General features: G+C 49.1%; 7 protein-coding genes across 7 annotated transcripts; 3 read left to right on the forward strand and 4 right to left on the reverse strand.

Annotated features, from left to right (window-relative positions):
- Window positions 1–1,461: 1,461 nt before the first annotated feature.
- On the forward strand, window positions 1,462–4,089 carry N7503_006781 (threonine/serine exporter family protein; the record flags this gene model as incomplete). Its single annotated transcript, XM_057066328.1, has 1 exon — window positions 1,462–4,089. The coding sequence occupies one exon, from the start codon at window positions 1,462–1,464 to the stop codon at window positions 4,087–4,089; it is 2,628 nt and encodes an 875-aa protein (XP_056920009.1).
- A 674-nt stretch (window positions 4,090–4,763) lies between these two features.
- N7503_006782 (uncharacterized protein) lies at window positions 4,764–4,964 on the reverse strand (the record flags this gene model as incomplete). Its single annotated transcript, XM_057066329.1, has 1 exon — window positions 4,764–4,964. The coding sequence occupies one exon, from the start codon at window positions 4,962–4,964 to the stop codon at window positions 4,764–4,766; it is 201 nt and encodes a 66-aa protein (XP_056920010.1).
- A 183-nt stretch (window positions 4,965–5,147) lies between these two features.
- N7503_006783 (MFS transporter) lies at window positions 5,148–6,780 on the reverse strand (the record flags this gene model as incomplete). Its single annotated transcript, XM_057066330.1, has 5 exons — window positions 5,148–5,230; window positions 5,300–5,473; window positions 5,527–6,342; window positions 6,395–6,640; window positions 6,687–6,780. 5 exons carry the CDS (start codon window positions 6,778–6,780, stop codon window positions 5,148–5,150), a joined length of 1,413 nt encoding a protein of 470 aa, XP_056920011.1.
- Window positions 6,781–7,534: 754 nt separating this feature from the next.
- N7503_006784 (FAD-dependent oxidoreductase) lies at window positions 7,535–8,947 on the reverse strand (the record flags this gene model as incomplete). Its single annotated transcript, XM_057066331.1, has 1 exon — window positions 7,535–8,947. One exon carries the CDS (start codon window positions 8,945–8,947, stop codon window positions 7,535–7,537), a length of 1,413 nt encoding a protein of 470 aa, XP_056920012.1.
- A 1,404-nt stretch (window positions 8,948–10,351) lies between these two features.
- N7503_006785 (isocitrate lyase/PEP mutase family protein) lies at window positions 10,352–11,140 on the forward strand (the record flags this gene model as incomplete). Its single annotated transcript, XM_057066332.1, has 1 exon — window positions 10,352–11,140. The coding sequence occupies one exon, from the start codon at window positions 10,352–10,354 to the stop codon at window positions 11,138–11,140; it is 789 nt and encodes a 262-aa protein (XP_056920013.1).
- Window positions 11,141–11,442: 302 nt separating this feature from the next.
- N7503_006786 (uncharacterized protein) lies at window positions 11,443–13,105 on the forward strand (the record flags this gene model as incomplete). Its single annotated transcript, XM_057066333.1, has 4 exons — window positions 11,443–11,799; window positions 11,856–12,376; window positions 12,434–12,722; window positions 12,788–13,105. The coding sequence occupies 4 exons, from the start codon at window positions 11,443–11,445 to the stop codon at window positions 13,103–13,105; spliced, it is 1,485 nt and encodes a 494-aa protein (XP_056920014.1).
- Window positions 13,106–13,631: 526 nt separating this feature from the next.
- N7503_006787 (Mis12-Mtw1 family protein) lies at window positions 13,632–15,529 on the reverse strand (the record flags this gene model as incomplete). The annotated part of the gene is made up of 5 exons (XM_057066334.1): window positions 13,632–14,178; window positions 14,232–14,400; window positions 14,450–14,617; window positions 14,678–15,238; window positions 15,343–15,529. The coding sequence occupies 5 exons, from the start codon at window positions 15,527–15,529 to the stop codon at window positions 13,632–13,634; spliced, it is 1,632 nt and encodes a 543-aa protein (XP_056920015.1).
- Window positions 15,530–15,980: the final 451 nt, after the last annotated feature.

A 15,980-nucleotide genomic window follows, 5' to 3' on the forward strand; every position in this document is an offset into this window, starting at 1 on the left:
GAGAGTGGCGGGAATAGTTAGTTCAGTGTCAAGTCATCACTTTTGAAGTTGTGATCATGAAGATTCTAGTTATTTCTGCATCGACCGTTTCTCGGGGCCTATGAACCAATCAGACATGCGGATTCCCGCATGCGTTGTTGATGATCTGGGTACAGCAGGATATGAAGGGCCAAGATTCCTTCCGATGGTGCAATCAAAAGTAATGGATCCATTGTACAGCTCCGGATAACTTGTGGAGCAATTGTCGATCAGGAACAGACATAATGCATACATTTCATGTCCTATATGCAAAGGGGTTGATCGAGACATATTTTAAATCGCCCCTCTATGCATTCAGGGCATACGCGTCCCTGACCGTTATCTATAGCTCTTGCAATATGCCAAATTGCACATTTGCCGCCCTCGCGTCGACTCCACTGTATTGCATCTACATGTGAATATTCGAATCCTTCAAACCTTCTCTGGACTACTGGATATCAATCTTAATTACATCTAGAGACTACAGAAGCTTATGCTTTTTTTTATTTTTTATTTTTATTTTTTAGGATTTTTATCTGTATTTTCAAATGATTTGGGCTTTGGGCCTTGTGGTACCTCATGGCCTCTGGTGGAACCGAGATTGTTCCTTTAGCATTGAGCTTGGACACCTTGCTGATGACCCGCTTTTTGATTTGATCAACTACAGCTCAGATCAGGGAATATTCGATAAGATACAATCCAGGTTGTCGATCTTACTCGTCTCGGAGCATACCCGGCAAAAGGAGGCGTTTGGGGAGGAGCTGGATGAAGTAAGAGTCGTGCGTTTGATCGTGTTTCGTAATTCTCAAACCATTCTTAGAGTCAGACCCCGGTGATTTATCATGGTGGCAAATAAGAAATCGATTAAAAAAATAAAATCATAGGGGAAGTCGGGAGGGGCATTCCCCCCTCCTGTAGACTTCATGTGGTCCCTAGGGCAGCACCCTTTTTAGGCTGTCTCTAGCCGCATAGTCCAACCGTGGATATCCGGCTTTCATCTTTAAACTCGTCCTGTTCACTTCCATAATCTTTGTTCGTTTGATGTCATAATTACCTTGAACTTAAGTCGCCTCATCTTTGATGATGTTGTTTGTGACATAATATCATTCCTGGAAGCGGTCCTTCCATCCAACAGTCCTGCCAAACCCCCGATCCCCCGGACGCCCTTGTGGCCACCAGTCATTTCGTCCCAAGCCAAGAAACAAGGTTGGAAGAGCTCTTGACGTTTACTAGTGGACTATCAATAGAAGCTCATGTGGGTTCACTGGAGATCTTTCCCTCTCCTTTTGGGTCTCACATAGCTGACCGTTGCCAGGTTACAATACTTGGCCCTACAAGATTACACCAAAAATCGAAAGTCGGAGAACCATTTTACTCAGGACTGATTTGAGCTGAGGTGGACTGTTTCATATTAAAAAAGACGATTGATATCACGAAAAGAGAATGGCGGGGGGCTACTTTGAGCTCCCAGTCTCCCGCCGCTCGAGTGTGTCTGATAACGGAGCAGGACCAAGCAAAATATCTTCAGTGTCACGTCAAGCATCATTGCCCCTGCCGAATGATGGGTTCCAGGGCCAGCAGACGTATCGGGATGAGAGGTCGAATGATGTTGGCGCACAGGGCAGGCATCGGAATGCCAGCCCTCTCAAAAGCACCAATCGTGTCAAGTTCACCGTGGAAGAGGCAGAGCTATTGCAACAAGACGGAGCTAGGGTTGACTCCCGACTGGACCGAAGGGGGACTGTGCTCCCTCAGAGACCCTTACCCACTGCCAACATTCCTTTCTTCCAGGCAACGGCACCTGTGGACCCTCCTGCAGACCCTCCTGCCTCACCCTCACTGGTGGAAGAAAGCCCCAGCGCGCCAGCCGATGTCACTGGCTTGACGATCAGCTACCAGACAAGCTCATCGGGTACCGGAAAGATAGAGGAGCTTGGACTCGGTACAAATGACAAAGGGCGGGCAGTATCTTATGCACAAGAACGAGCTCAACGACTAGCACCCCTTCTGAGCTCACAAAAATCTCCGAAGCCAAGTCCCCGCTCTAGCTTAGTATCTTCAATTGCATCTACTCCGACTGACGGTGTATTTCCAAACGAAGATGGGGATGAGATTCCTATGATCAGCTTCCGCGAGAAACAACAACTATTCGACGACCTAACAAACGAGAATGAATATACACCACGCACAGCCGAATCTTTTCATTGCGTGCGACAAATGTCCCGTCGTGAGTATCCTTTCTTGCCTCGCATTCGCCCTCCCTCTCCAGGACCTCACTCTGGCCATGTCACTCCCAGTGATGGCAGAGACTCAGAGACCTATGTCGAACGGCCAAAACAATACCGTGGAGGCATTCTATCCTCCATCCTGAAGCTATACGACCAGCAAACTGGAGGGCCTCCAGACTATAGCCCCAACCGAAGCCGGTGGGGTCGTCCCAGAAAGGGGAGTTCCGCAGAATTCAGTGAACATGAATTCTGTCCTGATCCTATCTGGAGACCACACCGGCCTAGGAAATGGTATGAAAAATCATCCAGCCGGTCGAGCAGTACTTTTGGGTCTGGCTCATCACAAAAGAGTACCTCTCCATTTGCTATGCTGAAGCGATCCCACAGCAGCGGTGCAGTGGGGGGTAAGGGACATCGATGGGCTAGGGCGGACCATCTCGCAGATGAAATCCGGATCACAGTTCACATCGCAGAGATTCTTACACGCCAACGATATCTCATGCGGCTTTGTCGTGCCCTGATGAAGTACGGTGCACCAACTCATCGACTAGAGGAGTATATGCGGATGACTGCCCGCGTGCTGGAAATAAATGGCCAGTTTCTGTATTTCCCCGGTTGCATGATTATCTCCTTTGACGACGCCTCCACGCACACGACGGAGGTTAAAGTCGTCCGGTCGAGCCAAGGAGTTGACCTTGGCCGACTGGCAGATGTACACGAGATCTACAAGGAGGTGATCCACGATGTGATCGGAGTGGAAGAGGCTATCCAGCGATTAGATGAAACAAAAGCAAGGCCTAACAAATACCATCTTGTACTCCAAGTTCTTGCCCACGGCTGCGCAAGTGCATGTGTTGGACCTTTCGCCTTCAACGCGCGACCAATCGACATGCCAATTGCTTTCTTACTAGGATGTCTCCTCGGCATCCTGCAGCTCGTTCTCTCCCCAAAATCGAGCCTGTACTCGAATGTCTTCGAGGTCTCAGCCGCCGTGTTGACTTCATTCCTGGCTCGCGCCTTCGGAAGTATACGATACCAAGGCGATCCACTATTTTGTTTCTCAGCACTGGCCCAATCATCCATTGCCCTCATCTTACCGGGATACACGGTTCTTTGCGCAAGCCTAGAGCTTCAATCCGGCAGCATCATTGCAGGTTCCGTGCGGATGGTCTACGCAATAATCTACTCCCTGTTCTTGGGATTCGGAATCACAATCGGCACAGCTGTATATGGCCTCCTAGATGCCCAGGCTTCAACGGAATACACATGCCCTGCTAGCCCTATCACGAACGAGTACCTCCAACGCTTTCCATTCGTGTTACTCTTCACTGTCTGTCTAGCCATCGTCAACCATTCCAAATTGAAGCAGATCCCTATCATGCTCGTTATCTCCTTCGCCGGCTACGTGGTCAGCTACTTCAGTGGGAAGCGCTTCTACTCTAATACACAAATCTCCAATGCCCTTGGCGCCTTCGTCATCGGTATCCTGGGCAACTTCTACAGTCGTCTTCGGCACGGCCTTGCTGCCGCCGCAATGCTGCCTGCTATCTGGGTGCTTGTTCCTTCTGGTCTGGCGGCTAGTGGATCTTTGATCTCGGGGATTACTGCAGCAGAAGAAATGACCCGCACTCGGTATGATGTTGTGAGCAATGGAACGCAGGGTTTTGTCGATGCGGCGAAGAACATGTCTACTTCTGAAGCTAGGGACCAGAGCACGGGCGTGGCCTTTGACATTGGCTACGGTATGGTTCAGGTTGCCATCGGGACGACTGTGGGTCTTTTCCTGGCTGCCCTTGTGGTCTATCCACTGGGTAAGAAGCGTAGCGGGTTATTCAGTTTCTGATAAAATCCCATCTGTCTGATCTTGCTGCCTCTCTCTCTCTCTCTCTCTCTCTCTCTCTCTCTCTGATTTTTCTTATGCATCTCCTTATATTCTGCCTTGATTTCCTTTCCTTTGTTCCTTCAGCGTCTTTCGATTAATTCGAGTCCTCTTGGAGATTTCGCATCCGTGAACCTCAACGATCAAACACGATCGATCGAAGTCCATGATATTGCCTTTACCCTCCAACAGCAACACAGGCGGGGGGCTTGCTTGCTGTTTTTTTTTTTATACTTGATTTCTCGCTCTGTCAATTGTTCTTAATTCCTCGGGCCAAAACAATCCCTATTTACGCCGGAGTCACAGCTGAGGCGGGAGTTTGGAAGCTCACTATACTTTACACATTCCCTTGCATCCTACCCTGCGCCTATAGCTACTCCATTCCTTTCCTTCTCTGTCTGCATCTTTCGTCCCCTCAACCGACAAAGTCTGTATCGACGCCTATCTGGACTTCCAGTCTGGACATACATAGAAGATACGATTCCACGAGTCACGACCAAAATCACCGAGGCCCCCATTCTACGTCTGAGTTTTTGCTATATTTGTTGTTTTTTTTTATCTTGTTTGGGTAATTAGGTGTCTGTTGCGCGGTTGTCCTATTTTGACGGACTTATTCTCGTGTTAGTATAATGAGTGACTTAGTTCTCAGGCTTTTTGATCATCGAAGTTTTTGTTGTAACCATGTAGCTGGTCGTAGCGCTGCGAGCTGCTCCGCCCCCTGCGAATGGGCCCAAACGATGCTTGGCCATTGAATCAAGTAAGAATTGAAACCCTCGAATGTGACCATTGCGCTTCTTCACCAATGATTTGACCGATGGTCTTATCATCTCTTGTTCCATGATGATTGAAATACGCGTCCTCGAGATAAAGCGGTCGGTTTTGGTGAGTTTGATAAGAGTCTCAATTCATGGCTGGTTGAATATCAATCTAGATCAAAAGTCGGCTTCTACAATGCACAGGGATTAAGCTTTAAAGGAATGTCATCCTGATAATTAGGACACTGGACAATAACGTAGAATTCATCAACGCTCAAAACTGTCGTCAGATGCTGGTCTCCTTCCAAGGAAGATTGCTGCAAGAACCCCGACAACCAAGGATAAGATTGCTGAAAAGCGTATTTAGCACATTTTTCGACGGTAGTATAGGCTATTAGAAAAGACGAAGGAAGACTCACCGACACTGTAGCTCATATATGGATATCCCAGGGTTCTTGTCATAAAGCCGGTCCAAACGGGCCCTAATAGTGTACCCAAAGTGAAACAGATTTTGCAAATGGAATACCCTGAAGAGAATTTACTATTGGAACCAAATCGACCCGGGCGCTGGTCCTCAAGCTCCTTCATTACATCTGAAGAAAATTAGCGAAGAGGCACAAACATTCCGAGTAGAGCTTCAACTTACGTGTGATTTCAATGATACCACAGCCAGCAGTCAATGTCCATCCAATGCCAATGCCAGCAATGGCCACCATGTAAATGACACGCCCTGTATACCCCATGCTATGATCCGGAATGCCAACCATAACGAGAAAGGCAGCGCTTGAGATGAAACCGAGAGCTGTAGGGGCCCTAGTGCCTACTCTATCCTTTAAGATACCAACAAAGGTACTAAAAACCAAGGAAGGTAGCTGGAGGATCAGGAACATAAGACTGACCTCTGCAGGGCCCCAACCAAACTCGGTGGTCACATGAAGCGGTAATGTAGTGTCGAAAGTGACTAGAATAAAAGCAGCAGTGAAGTGACAAAGTAAGCCGGTAACTGCGCGAGGATTGGTCAAAATGGCCTTGTAGAAGTTCTCAGCAAGGACTTCGTCGCTCTTGGGGCAGTCCTCCTGGGGTTGGGATGGGGAAATAAGAGCAGTCCGCTCATTAGCATCCTCATCCACTATCCTAGACTGTACATCTGCCGAAGCTTCGGTAGTCGCTTCCCCATTACTGTCCTTCGATTGGCTCTCGATCATGACTAGCCGCATGACGATATCAATAACCAGTACCGCAATGGCGACTATCCAGGTAGGCCAGTAACCAAACAGCTGCAGAAGTGTACCAGAGAGCATGGGGCCAAGGAGCAGTCCGGAGTTAAAAAATGAGGAAACGCCTCCGAGTACTTTGCCGGTATTTTCTTGTCCGACGGTATCGGCGACCGTCGCGAGCCCAACAATCCACGCTCCATTACCCCCAACAGCTTGTATAGATCGCCCGATGAGAAGTATAGGCACTTTAGTTCGAAAGATTAGCTTCTAGCTCTAGGAAACCAAAGGCTGAAATACCATTTGTTGCGATCATGACCAGAACCGTTCCTATGGCTTCTGCGATAAGAGCAGCCAGAAAAGAAGCTTGTCGACTTGGAATTTTGTCCGCAATATAACCGGTCGGAAGACCGGTGATAAGTCCCACAAAAGCATGGGCCGATAGGACGAGGGATGTGGTATATTGTGCCTGGGATTCATCGATATGAAGACGGTCCCTGATCATGACGGGGAGAATGGGAACAATATAGCTGTAAAGGAAGTTTGCTAATCATAGTCAGTGGCAGCTTCTAAATCCTGAAAGTGTTCGTACTTGAGAATAGCGCAATGGCGATGCAGGTAATAATGAACCATCGTGCGGACCGCCATGAGTAGCCCCATGAGCCCGCTCCTCCATTCCACGCCATTTTAGCAGTTTTGACTATGTTCAATGTTGAGAATAGTTGCAAATGGAGAGGCTAAGGTTATGAGTGGGATCTGTGATTAAGTAGCGGGCTGAAGGAGCTGAAACCAATACGATCTGATCTTGTGCCGGTAATCTTGGATTAGGATTGGCTGTCTTCCCCCCAGGCTTGCATGAGCAGTGCATGAACTATTCTCAATGTTTCACTAGGCTCGCAGATCAGTGCATGGGTTATTTCAAATCTTCATGTATCACTCCGTATCTGTGGGCTACGTGAAATTGATTAAAAGTCTAGGAAGAAATTGTCGATCCCTCGTTCCTGGAATCACCAGTTTGCTTCCACTCCGATCTGATACTGATGACTTTTCCTTTCTTCATGACTAAGGATCTTACCAGTACAGGCCTTACATATCACATACTTGGCAAGCTCATCCTAGTGCTGCTCTAGGGTCTGAGCGCCGAACGCCACACTGTCGCTGCAATTGAGCAAATCCAATGTATAATGAGTGGTCCTCTTTATAAGTTTCGCCTGAAACATGCCTTGATATGCTAGCGATTGGCGCATCCCTGCCATCAGTATTCCCCAAAATGATCATAGTTGAGATGGAGGACATGAGCGGCTTTCTAAATTTCGAATCAGATAACTTCAGAGATGCAAAAATCTACAAAAGAAAATCAATCTAACTAAAGACATCACGATCTCTTGAAAAGGAGTTGAAAGCCCGAAAAAAACAACACGTTGCTACCTAAGCAAATCCTCACAATCTAGCTTGTTCAACTGCCAAATGTTCGCGACAGAACTTCTGACTCTCCTCGCGAATATCATATCCACTAATCCACATTCTACCACCCGGGTCCACCGTGCTTTTAGAAGTCGGATCCGGCAATGGTCTCTCTCTGATAACCTTCTCTCTAACCTCTTCCAGTCCAAACTCAGCTAACTCCGCCTGCGCCCGCTGCATATCAAGAATCGCATTCCATTTCACATCACGCGCAATCTGCTCGTCACCATCTGGCAAAGTCATATCACTGGCATTCCCGTGGCTCATACCACGCAGATGCTCCACACGAGCCTGTCGGAACCGACTCCACGCGCTTAGCACCTTTGGCAGATCCTTCGGTAGATCCTCCCTCGACCACAAAGAGCTTACAAATTCCGCCAGACTCGCAGCATCTTCCATCGCCATCCCAGCCCCTTGTGCAGCATGCGGAAGTAGAGCATGTGCAGCATCCCCAACTAGCGCGACCCGTCCAGATGGACAAATGTAGCTTTGGATAGGACCGATTTCCCCAAGGGTCCATGCAACGCACTCCTCAGCCCGCACGTGAGAAGTCAATACTTGCGCTTCTTCGCACCAGTCGGAGGTAAGTGCCCGCATCCGCTCCACGTCAGCGGGCTCGTTCCAGGATCCAAGGGGCATTCCTTCACTTGGCCGTGGAACTATAATCGCTAGGTTGTAGAACTTGCCTGATGAAACGGTGTAACCCAGGATAAACACCCCAGGGCCCACCCACGACTTAGCCTCGGGCGAGGATATAAGCGGTGCAGTTAGCGGATGAGAGAGCATTCGCTCCCGTGGGATCATGGCACGATAGGCATGCTCCATAGATGGAGTAGGGATCACGTCCTTCGTCGTGGGCAAGCAACGTCTGGCCTTAGACCAGATCCCATCCGCGGCAATCGTAAGGTCCGCTTTGATCACCTCCCCACCGGCTGAATCAGTATACACAGCCCCCGTCTCGTGGTCTATTAACTTGACTGACTTGCTAAAGAGCACAGACACATTAGGCAGCTGCTGTACTCGCTCAAAGAGCGCTTGCTGTAGATCCGGGCGATAGACTTGCCATTGAGGCCAGCCGTAGAGCCATAAACTAGTTGGACTGTTCATGTTGCGCACCAATTCAGTGTTATCTTTCCAGCGACGGATAGACATGTGGGTAGCGGAGCAGGCGACCTTTTCCATGGACGGGGAGAGACCCCATTTGTGTAAGAGGCGGGTGCTATTGGCAAACAGTTGCAGTCCGGCACCGAATTCGCTGAGGGCCGGGTTGGCCTCGAGAATTGTGATTTGATGATTAGGATTGACATCGGAGAGGGCAATGGCTGATGAGAGACCGGCTATGCCGGCGCCAACGATGGTGATCTTCAATGGGAGTGGTTGATTGGACATGATCTGTGAGAGCTCAGCACGGAGCATAGAGAATAACCTCCAATCCGGGTACTTACTGCTTTGGTTGAGAAAAGTCAAGGGGAAGAGATATTGTGACTGCCCAATCTGCTGATACTTTATAACGGTGTTTCCCATGGGCAGCATTTAATACCCCAGCGAGCAGAGGGCTAAACAAGAATTATAATATAAACACGTGAATAGAAATCAAAACTAAATCCCCACCGAAACCCCGTTCTAGTCTTTCTGACCTGTATAGTCCATTGCGAGGGTCGGCTACCAGCACAGCGAAACCCCACCAAGAGACCAATCAGGAGGGTCACAAGAGACTACTATATCGGACAGTAGATCAGATCGGTAAAGCTCAGGTGGCACAGCATCCCCAAGGGGCTGGTCGCAGATCACTACCATCGTGCAGCTCGGAGCTTAGAAATGGCATCATATGATCTCTTGCCATTGATTGATACCAGCCGAAGTCATAAGGTAGGACCTCAATGTGGAGGCTTGGCTACTGGGGAGAAGTGTCGTTTCACGTAGCTATTTTTGCCATCCTTGTATCATCGAACGTACATTATATCACTTGTATGTCGCCCTTTTCCACTGCCGAGATGTTTCGACTGGGTAATCCCTTTAGCTTTCTGCAGAAATCTGGGCTGAGCTGAGTACTGGGCTGAGCTGAGTAAACTATGTTTGATTCAATGTCACCTGCATATGTCGCGATATGTCGAGCAGTAAGCTATTGACCTGCAATACTGTTCTCTGCAGGATCTTCTGCGCAAGAGGAAATGTTCCCGTAGGGGGAATTGAACATTGGGGTTGCTTCTCCCTGCACAGACCTTTCACCATCATGGCAAGATGTGTGCTTGGTACAGTTAGCTGTGTGATTGAGCTAAACAAAGGGGGACTGAGATCTACAATGCGTGGTGCTCATTTCGGGCCGAGGAGACCGGGCTAGTCAGGAAGCATGATCGGCAAAACCAAGATAAACAACACAAGTAGCTGAAGTAAAGACACTGCCTTGGGTCGTATATGCAGGTCCCACTGTAACACGGTGCACATTGCAGCCTATCACAAATATTACCCTGTTCCAATATAATCGCGTAAAGACGCGGATCAAGGGTCCCGAGTTATGACCTGTCGGCTGCAAGTATCAGCTCCACAGAGCACACGAAAGATGCGTGGTTCCCATCCAGGCTGCAATGAAGTCGGGAACATCTGGGGAGGTGCGAGATTGGTAAAATGCACAGACTTGATCTATCATCTAAGTGGGCCACAACTTCGTGTTTGAAATGACTCACGGTGACCCGCGGAAGCATCGTGGTATAAAACACTCTGCAATTGCTCGTAGAAATTCTTCGAAATACCATAATACCATTACCCTCAGCATACCATTTACCAATCTACAAAATGCCCACCCAAAACGACATCGCCAAACGCTTCCGCGCCCTCCACAACCCCCAAGACCCCATCATCCTCACAAACGCCTACGACGCCAGCACCGCCTCAGTCATTGCCTCCATCCCAACAACCCGCGCCCTCGCCACAGCCTCTTTCGCCATCGCAGCCTGCCTCGGCGTCGACGACAATGACCTCACAAAAGCCCAGAACCTAGCCGCTCTGAAGATCATCGTATCTGCCGCCCACCGTGTCAACCCTGGCCTACCAATTACAGTGGATCTACAAGATGGCTACGGCGAGGATCTCCCTAGCTTAGCGGCGACAATCAAAGAAGCCATCGCCCTAGGCGCGGTGGGCTGTAACTTGGAGGATATGGACAATGCGGCCGGTACCTTGCGGCCGCTGGACGAGGCTGTTGCGCGGGTGAGGACCGTGGTTGAAGCAGCGAAGGAGGCCGGGGTTCCTGATTTTGCGCTGAATGCACGGACGGATGTGTTGGCCCAGGAAGGGACGACGGTGGATGATGCCGTCGTGCGGGGAAAGGCGTTTTTGGAGGCGGGGGCTTGTACTGTTTTCGTTTGGGGTGGGCCTAAGGGGCGGGGTGTGTCGAAGGAGGAGGTGGAGATTCTAGTGAGGGAATTGAAGGGGATGGTGAATGTGAAGATGAATTTGAGGGAAGGGTTCTTGGGGATCCAGGAGATTAGGCAGTTGGGAGTTGCGAGGGTCAGTCTTGGGCCGGAGCTGTGGAAGTGTGCCATGAAGGCTGTTAAGGACCAGGCCGAGTTGTTGTTGGCGTAAATGTTTACTTTAGACAGAGTGTAGTGGATAGCTTATGGAAGAGTTGAACTACAGAAGAACAAGCTTTGGGTTATTGTATGTCCATACATTGAAATGATCATCTCATGGGCGATAATACAATGTGGATAAACCCCACGGCATCTGATCCGCGGGGAAACCCCGATTGACAGAACTGCCGAACTTTGGTACCATCGATGATCGACAGAGAGTGATCGACGTACACCAATAACCGAGACCAATTAATAAGAACTGCAACGCAGTGAAGAATATACCATGAACTTATTATACCACTCATTACCACCATGGGGAACACCAACGACATGATAAACATCACAACCCTCTCGACAGCTGTGATCCTGATCTACATTGTGTACATGAGATTCCTGCACCCATTAAGCAAATACCCCGGACCCCTCCTCGCAACTCTAACCAATGGCTACAAGGCATACTATGTCTACAACTTGCGATTACACGAGAAACTCCTCGAACTCCACATGCAATATGGTCCCGTTGTGCGCGTCGGACCCAATCACCTCCACCTCTGGGAAGGAGAAGCAATTGCACCAATCTACAAGGGTGGAAGAAAGATGGGGAAATCGGATTTCTACAACGCATTTACGGCCTTTAATCCGAATCTTTTCGGTGGTACGAACGAGGATGTGAGCAGACTTAGACTATGAATATGGACTGTGTATCAATCTAACAACTATTGCAGATTCACTCTCTCCGACGCAGACAATTATCCCATGGATTCTCGCAAGCATCAGTCCAGAAATTGGAACCTCTTATCGAAGGTCAGATGAAAGTTTTAATTGATAAACTGCGAGCATTTGAAAAGACAGGCGAAGTCTTCGATTTCAAAAGTGTCCTCTCCTTATACGTCCTCGACATCCTCGGTGAAGTGGCTTTCAGTAAGCCATTTGGTGTACAAGCTAAGGGAAAATCAGATGAGCTCCATGCCATTAATGATCACCTCTTGTTAGCCGGTGTTATTGGTGAACTACCCTTCCAAGACCTATGGAAAACACTCGCGAGAATGTCGCCTGTACCATGGATGAGACAGCTTGTCAAGAGCAGGAATAATCTGAAGGATATATGCTCTCGCTGTGTGAATTTTAAGATCAACAATCCATCTGAACGACCAGATCTATTGAAGAGTCTTGTTGAGGCTGTTGATCCGGAAAGTGGTTCCAGGTTGACGGAGCAAGAGATTAATTCTGAGGCTTTTGCTGTCCTGTAAGTTACATTTTGAGTCCAGTCCCTGTGACATTAAAGCTCACCATTCATGAAAAGTGTGGCTGGATCCCATTCCACATCAGGCACATTGACACTCCTCCTTTGGCATCTAACGCACAACCCCGATATACTCGTGACTGTAACGCAAGAACTTCATGAAAAGCTGCCGCCTTTACATAATGACCAAATCTCATACCCTATTGAAGGCCTGGAGGCGTCTCTAAGCTACACAATGGCCTGCGTCAGAGAGAACTTCCGCATTAACCCGGTATTCAACATGCCTCTATGGCGTCGAGTGGGTTACCCCGGCGGCATCGAAATCGCAGGTCACCATATCCCTGAGGGAGTAAGTCTTTTCCTTACCAACAGTTAATCGAAATTATGTTCATCAACTAATCGCAATTATATCAGACAAGTGTCTGTATATCCAACCATGTCCTACACCACAATCCCGACATATGGGGTGCGGATCATGAAGAGTATATTCCTGATCGCTGGCTCGATGAGAAGTATAACAAAGAGAAAGGCAAGTTCCTGATTCCTTTCAGTATTGGGCACCGGATGTGTATTGGGAGGAATCTGGCTATGACGAACGTTCTCAAAACTATTACTACTTTGCTTATGAGGTTTGACTTTGAGCCTGTCGGTAAGGAGAGGAGGGTTAATGTACTTAGCTCTGGGATTGGGGAGATGGAGGGTGAATTCTTATGTCGAGTTTCCTTGAAGTAGTTGTGATGAACAGAGTGATATGGTTCTTAATCTGGGTTTATATTATTGGATTACTTCCAGGAACGGATTGATGAGTGGATGCTCGTCTGCAGATACATTTACTCGACGAGTTCTCATGGTTACGGCTGCTTCCAACAAACAATCAAAGTGTATCCTACATTTTAGGCTAACCATCTACTAGTCCGTAATCAGTCACAGGTTCTTCAATGTCCGGCATTCATTCACTAATTTACTTCCAGCCTCCTCAGTCATGTTAAGGATATAGGTACAACAACCGTTGTAAAACAAAATAGAAAGAACATAAGATCCAATCCCCCACAGTATATTAGAAAACCGGAACTCCATGCTGGAACGAATGGCAATGCAAACCAACCAACCACAATGTGCACCCTACTCCTTCCGATCAAAAAAGACGCAGGTTCGTCAGGATCATAACCGTCACTCCAGACCCTGGAAAGGTAGGGTAGAAAACAAGACCGAAAAGCAAAGGACGCTGGAAAATTCAAAGGAATGAGTTGCTAGCTTATTACCGTCTCTCGACACGACTGAGTGCACCAAGAATAAGGCCTAGGTCTTCCCGTGGACGTTCCCGTAATTTTGGTGGACTGTCTTCTCCGCTGTCGCCTTCTATGGCGATACGCTGCCGGGCAACCAGTGCGTCGCGCTCTTCTAGCCGCTCTGCACAAATGCGAAGTATTCGTGATGAGACAGCGTCGGCGCTGGAACTATATAGCTCGATATCGTGGATCCCGGCTGCAAAGGCATCCAGTGTTGGGGCGAGGCCTGTTGTGATTTGGGAAAGGCGGTTTGAGATGGTAGATGGGGACATAGGTGGTAGGACTGTTGGAGGAGAGGTGTCGTCCTTCGCTTGTGACTCGGCGATTGGGACAGAGGAATGGAGAGATTTGAGGATGGCTTGTTGAGAGGGGTCGAGAAGAGAGGAGTCGATTTGAGGTTGGGTTTTCTTGGGGTAACGTTTGGAGGCTTGGGGAGAATCGGGTGTAGGAGCATTGACAGGTGGAATTGGTGCTTGTTTGAGAAGTGCATTTAGAGCATGTCTCTCTTTTTGAAGCCTGTGATATAATGTTAGCTTGAAGCCTTCGGTCGATGGTGCTGCTAGCCATACTTTTGTATATGCTCCTCCAATTCCTTGATCTTTTCTGTATTCTGTATGTTCCTTGGATTCGGCTTCTTCACTACCACAGTGGGTGGATTGACGTCTTCGCGACTAAACCAATTCGATAGTTCCGAGTTGGTGGAGAAATCTTTCAACAGCTCATCTTGGATCGCACGGGCTAATGCATGTCAGCTTCAATTCTCTTGCCGCCAAAAAGGAAGAATTACCTGCTAGGCGTGAACTCTGATCCTCCGAGCGCGAACCCGTGGGCTTGTCTCCAAGCGCTCGTGTTGCACACCAAATTAGAAGCTGCCGCATTCTGCGCGGTTCTGGGAGACCTTCATCCGCAATGTGTTTATAAAAATCAGCAGTGCCAACTTCTCGATGCGGTAATGCTAGAGCAAAACACAAGTTAGCTCATCTCCACCAAAATATCAAAACCGAATATTCCTTACCATTGGACGCCCCCGAGTCAATCAGAGAGCTGGCCCTTCGCCCCCGCATCCCCAGACTGCTTCGCCGTTGCCCCTTGCCAGATTTTGTACCACGTAATTCCTTGTTCCGCTGGATAACCGGAGTATCCGCTAATGGCAGAGCCACCTTCGTACCTGCTGAAGGTTCTGGTGATTTGAACCCGTTGGTATCGCTCGTCCTCGGACGTCCTGGCCGCCCTCTCTTGCCCTTTTTCTCCGTTGGCGCATTTGAAGGCGACTCGTGATTCCTTAATGAGCGTGTCGAGTTCACTGGCGGTTCCGGCTCCGAATTTCCCGTCTTAGCAACCTTCCTCGTCCCCCGTCTTGTCGGAAGTTCGGTAGTCTTCCCATTCGTCGGTACTGCACTGGCACTCTCATCCTCAGCTGGCCGTTTCTTGGGCGGTCGACCTCTGCGTGGCGTAGATTTCGGAGGCGCATTTTCCACATCTGACTGGGTACTCTCCGGAACAGGTTCTATGGACGGTCTATTTCTCTTCGTCGGTTTCCTTGAAAATCGAAATCCTTCTGAATCTTCTTCGTAATCTGCAAAAAGCGTGTGGTTAGTAACTTCACATTCCTCCCATTCTTCACGTCCCTCGCCCAATGCAGCCGAGCGCCCGATCTTCCAAGGAGTCAAGAAGACTCACCTGCTTTCCGTTTCGCCTCAGCGTGATTTGCAATTTCCTCCAAACCTTCTTGTGAAGTGCTCAGCCGTTTCGGCGGCCGACCTCGGCCAGAACGCGACTGCGCCTGTGTCGCGGCCATTGCAATCGTCCCCAGCGGTTCGCGGCGCTTTACTTTCGTGATAGGAGCCGCCAAGACCGCGATGGTCATGTCAAGCAGGTATCACGCGGGATCGTAGGTTGGGGTTTAGAGGGTCGTGACCCCTCAGCAGGTGAATTGGAATCACCGAGTTCCGCTATTTCGCGTTTGAAGTCTCTCGATGTCGGTAGCTTTTCCTTGGGTATCGATTAACTAGAGCCCCCCTGGTGGAATGTGGTCGCGACCAGGTTTTGATCCGAGTTGCTCGCGTTGGTGTTTGGAGTCGGGCCGATTTCTTGTCCGTCGCGGTCCCCTCAATTGGGGCTGATAGGCGCGTGAGATTGGAGGCGAGAATAATTACAAGGAGGTTCGAATGCGCAAGGTGTTGAGAGAGTCTTTATCATGCCCGCAATGAAGTGGCTGCGGGCGGCAAGGGAAGCGCAGAAGGTGGGTTGGAGGGATTCGGGCACGCGGTTGTTTTGGTCGGGGCGCGTGGGGCGCTAGTCCACTTTGGGAACCCCCT

Source organism: Penicillium pulvis, assembly GCF_028828015.1.
Source record: "Penicillium pulvis strain IBT 33274 chromosome Unknown contig_5_segment0_segment0, whole genome shotgun sequence".
In the NCBI taxonomy this organism is placed as follows: domain Eukaryota; kingdom Fungi; phylum Ascomycota; class Eurotiomycetes; order Eurotiales; family Aspergillaceae; genus Penicillium; species Penicillium pulvis.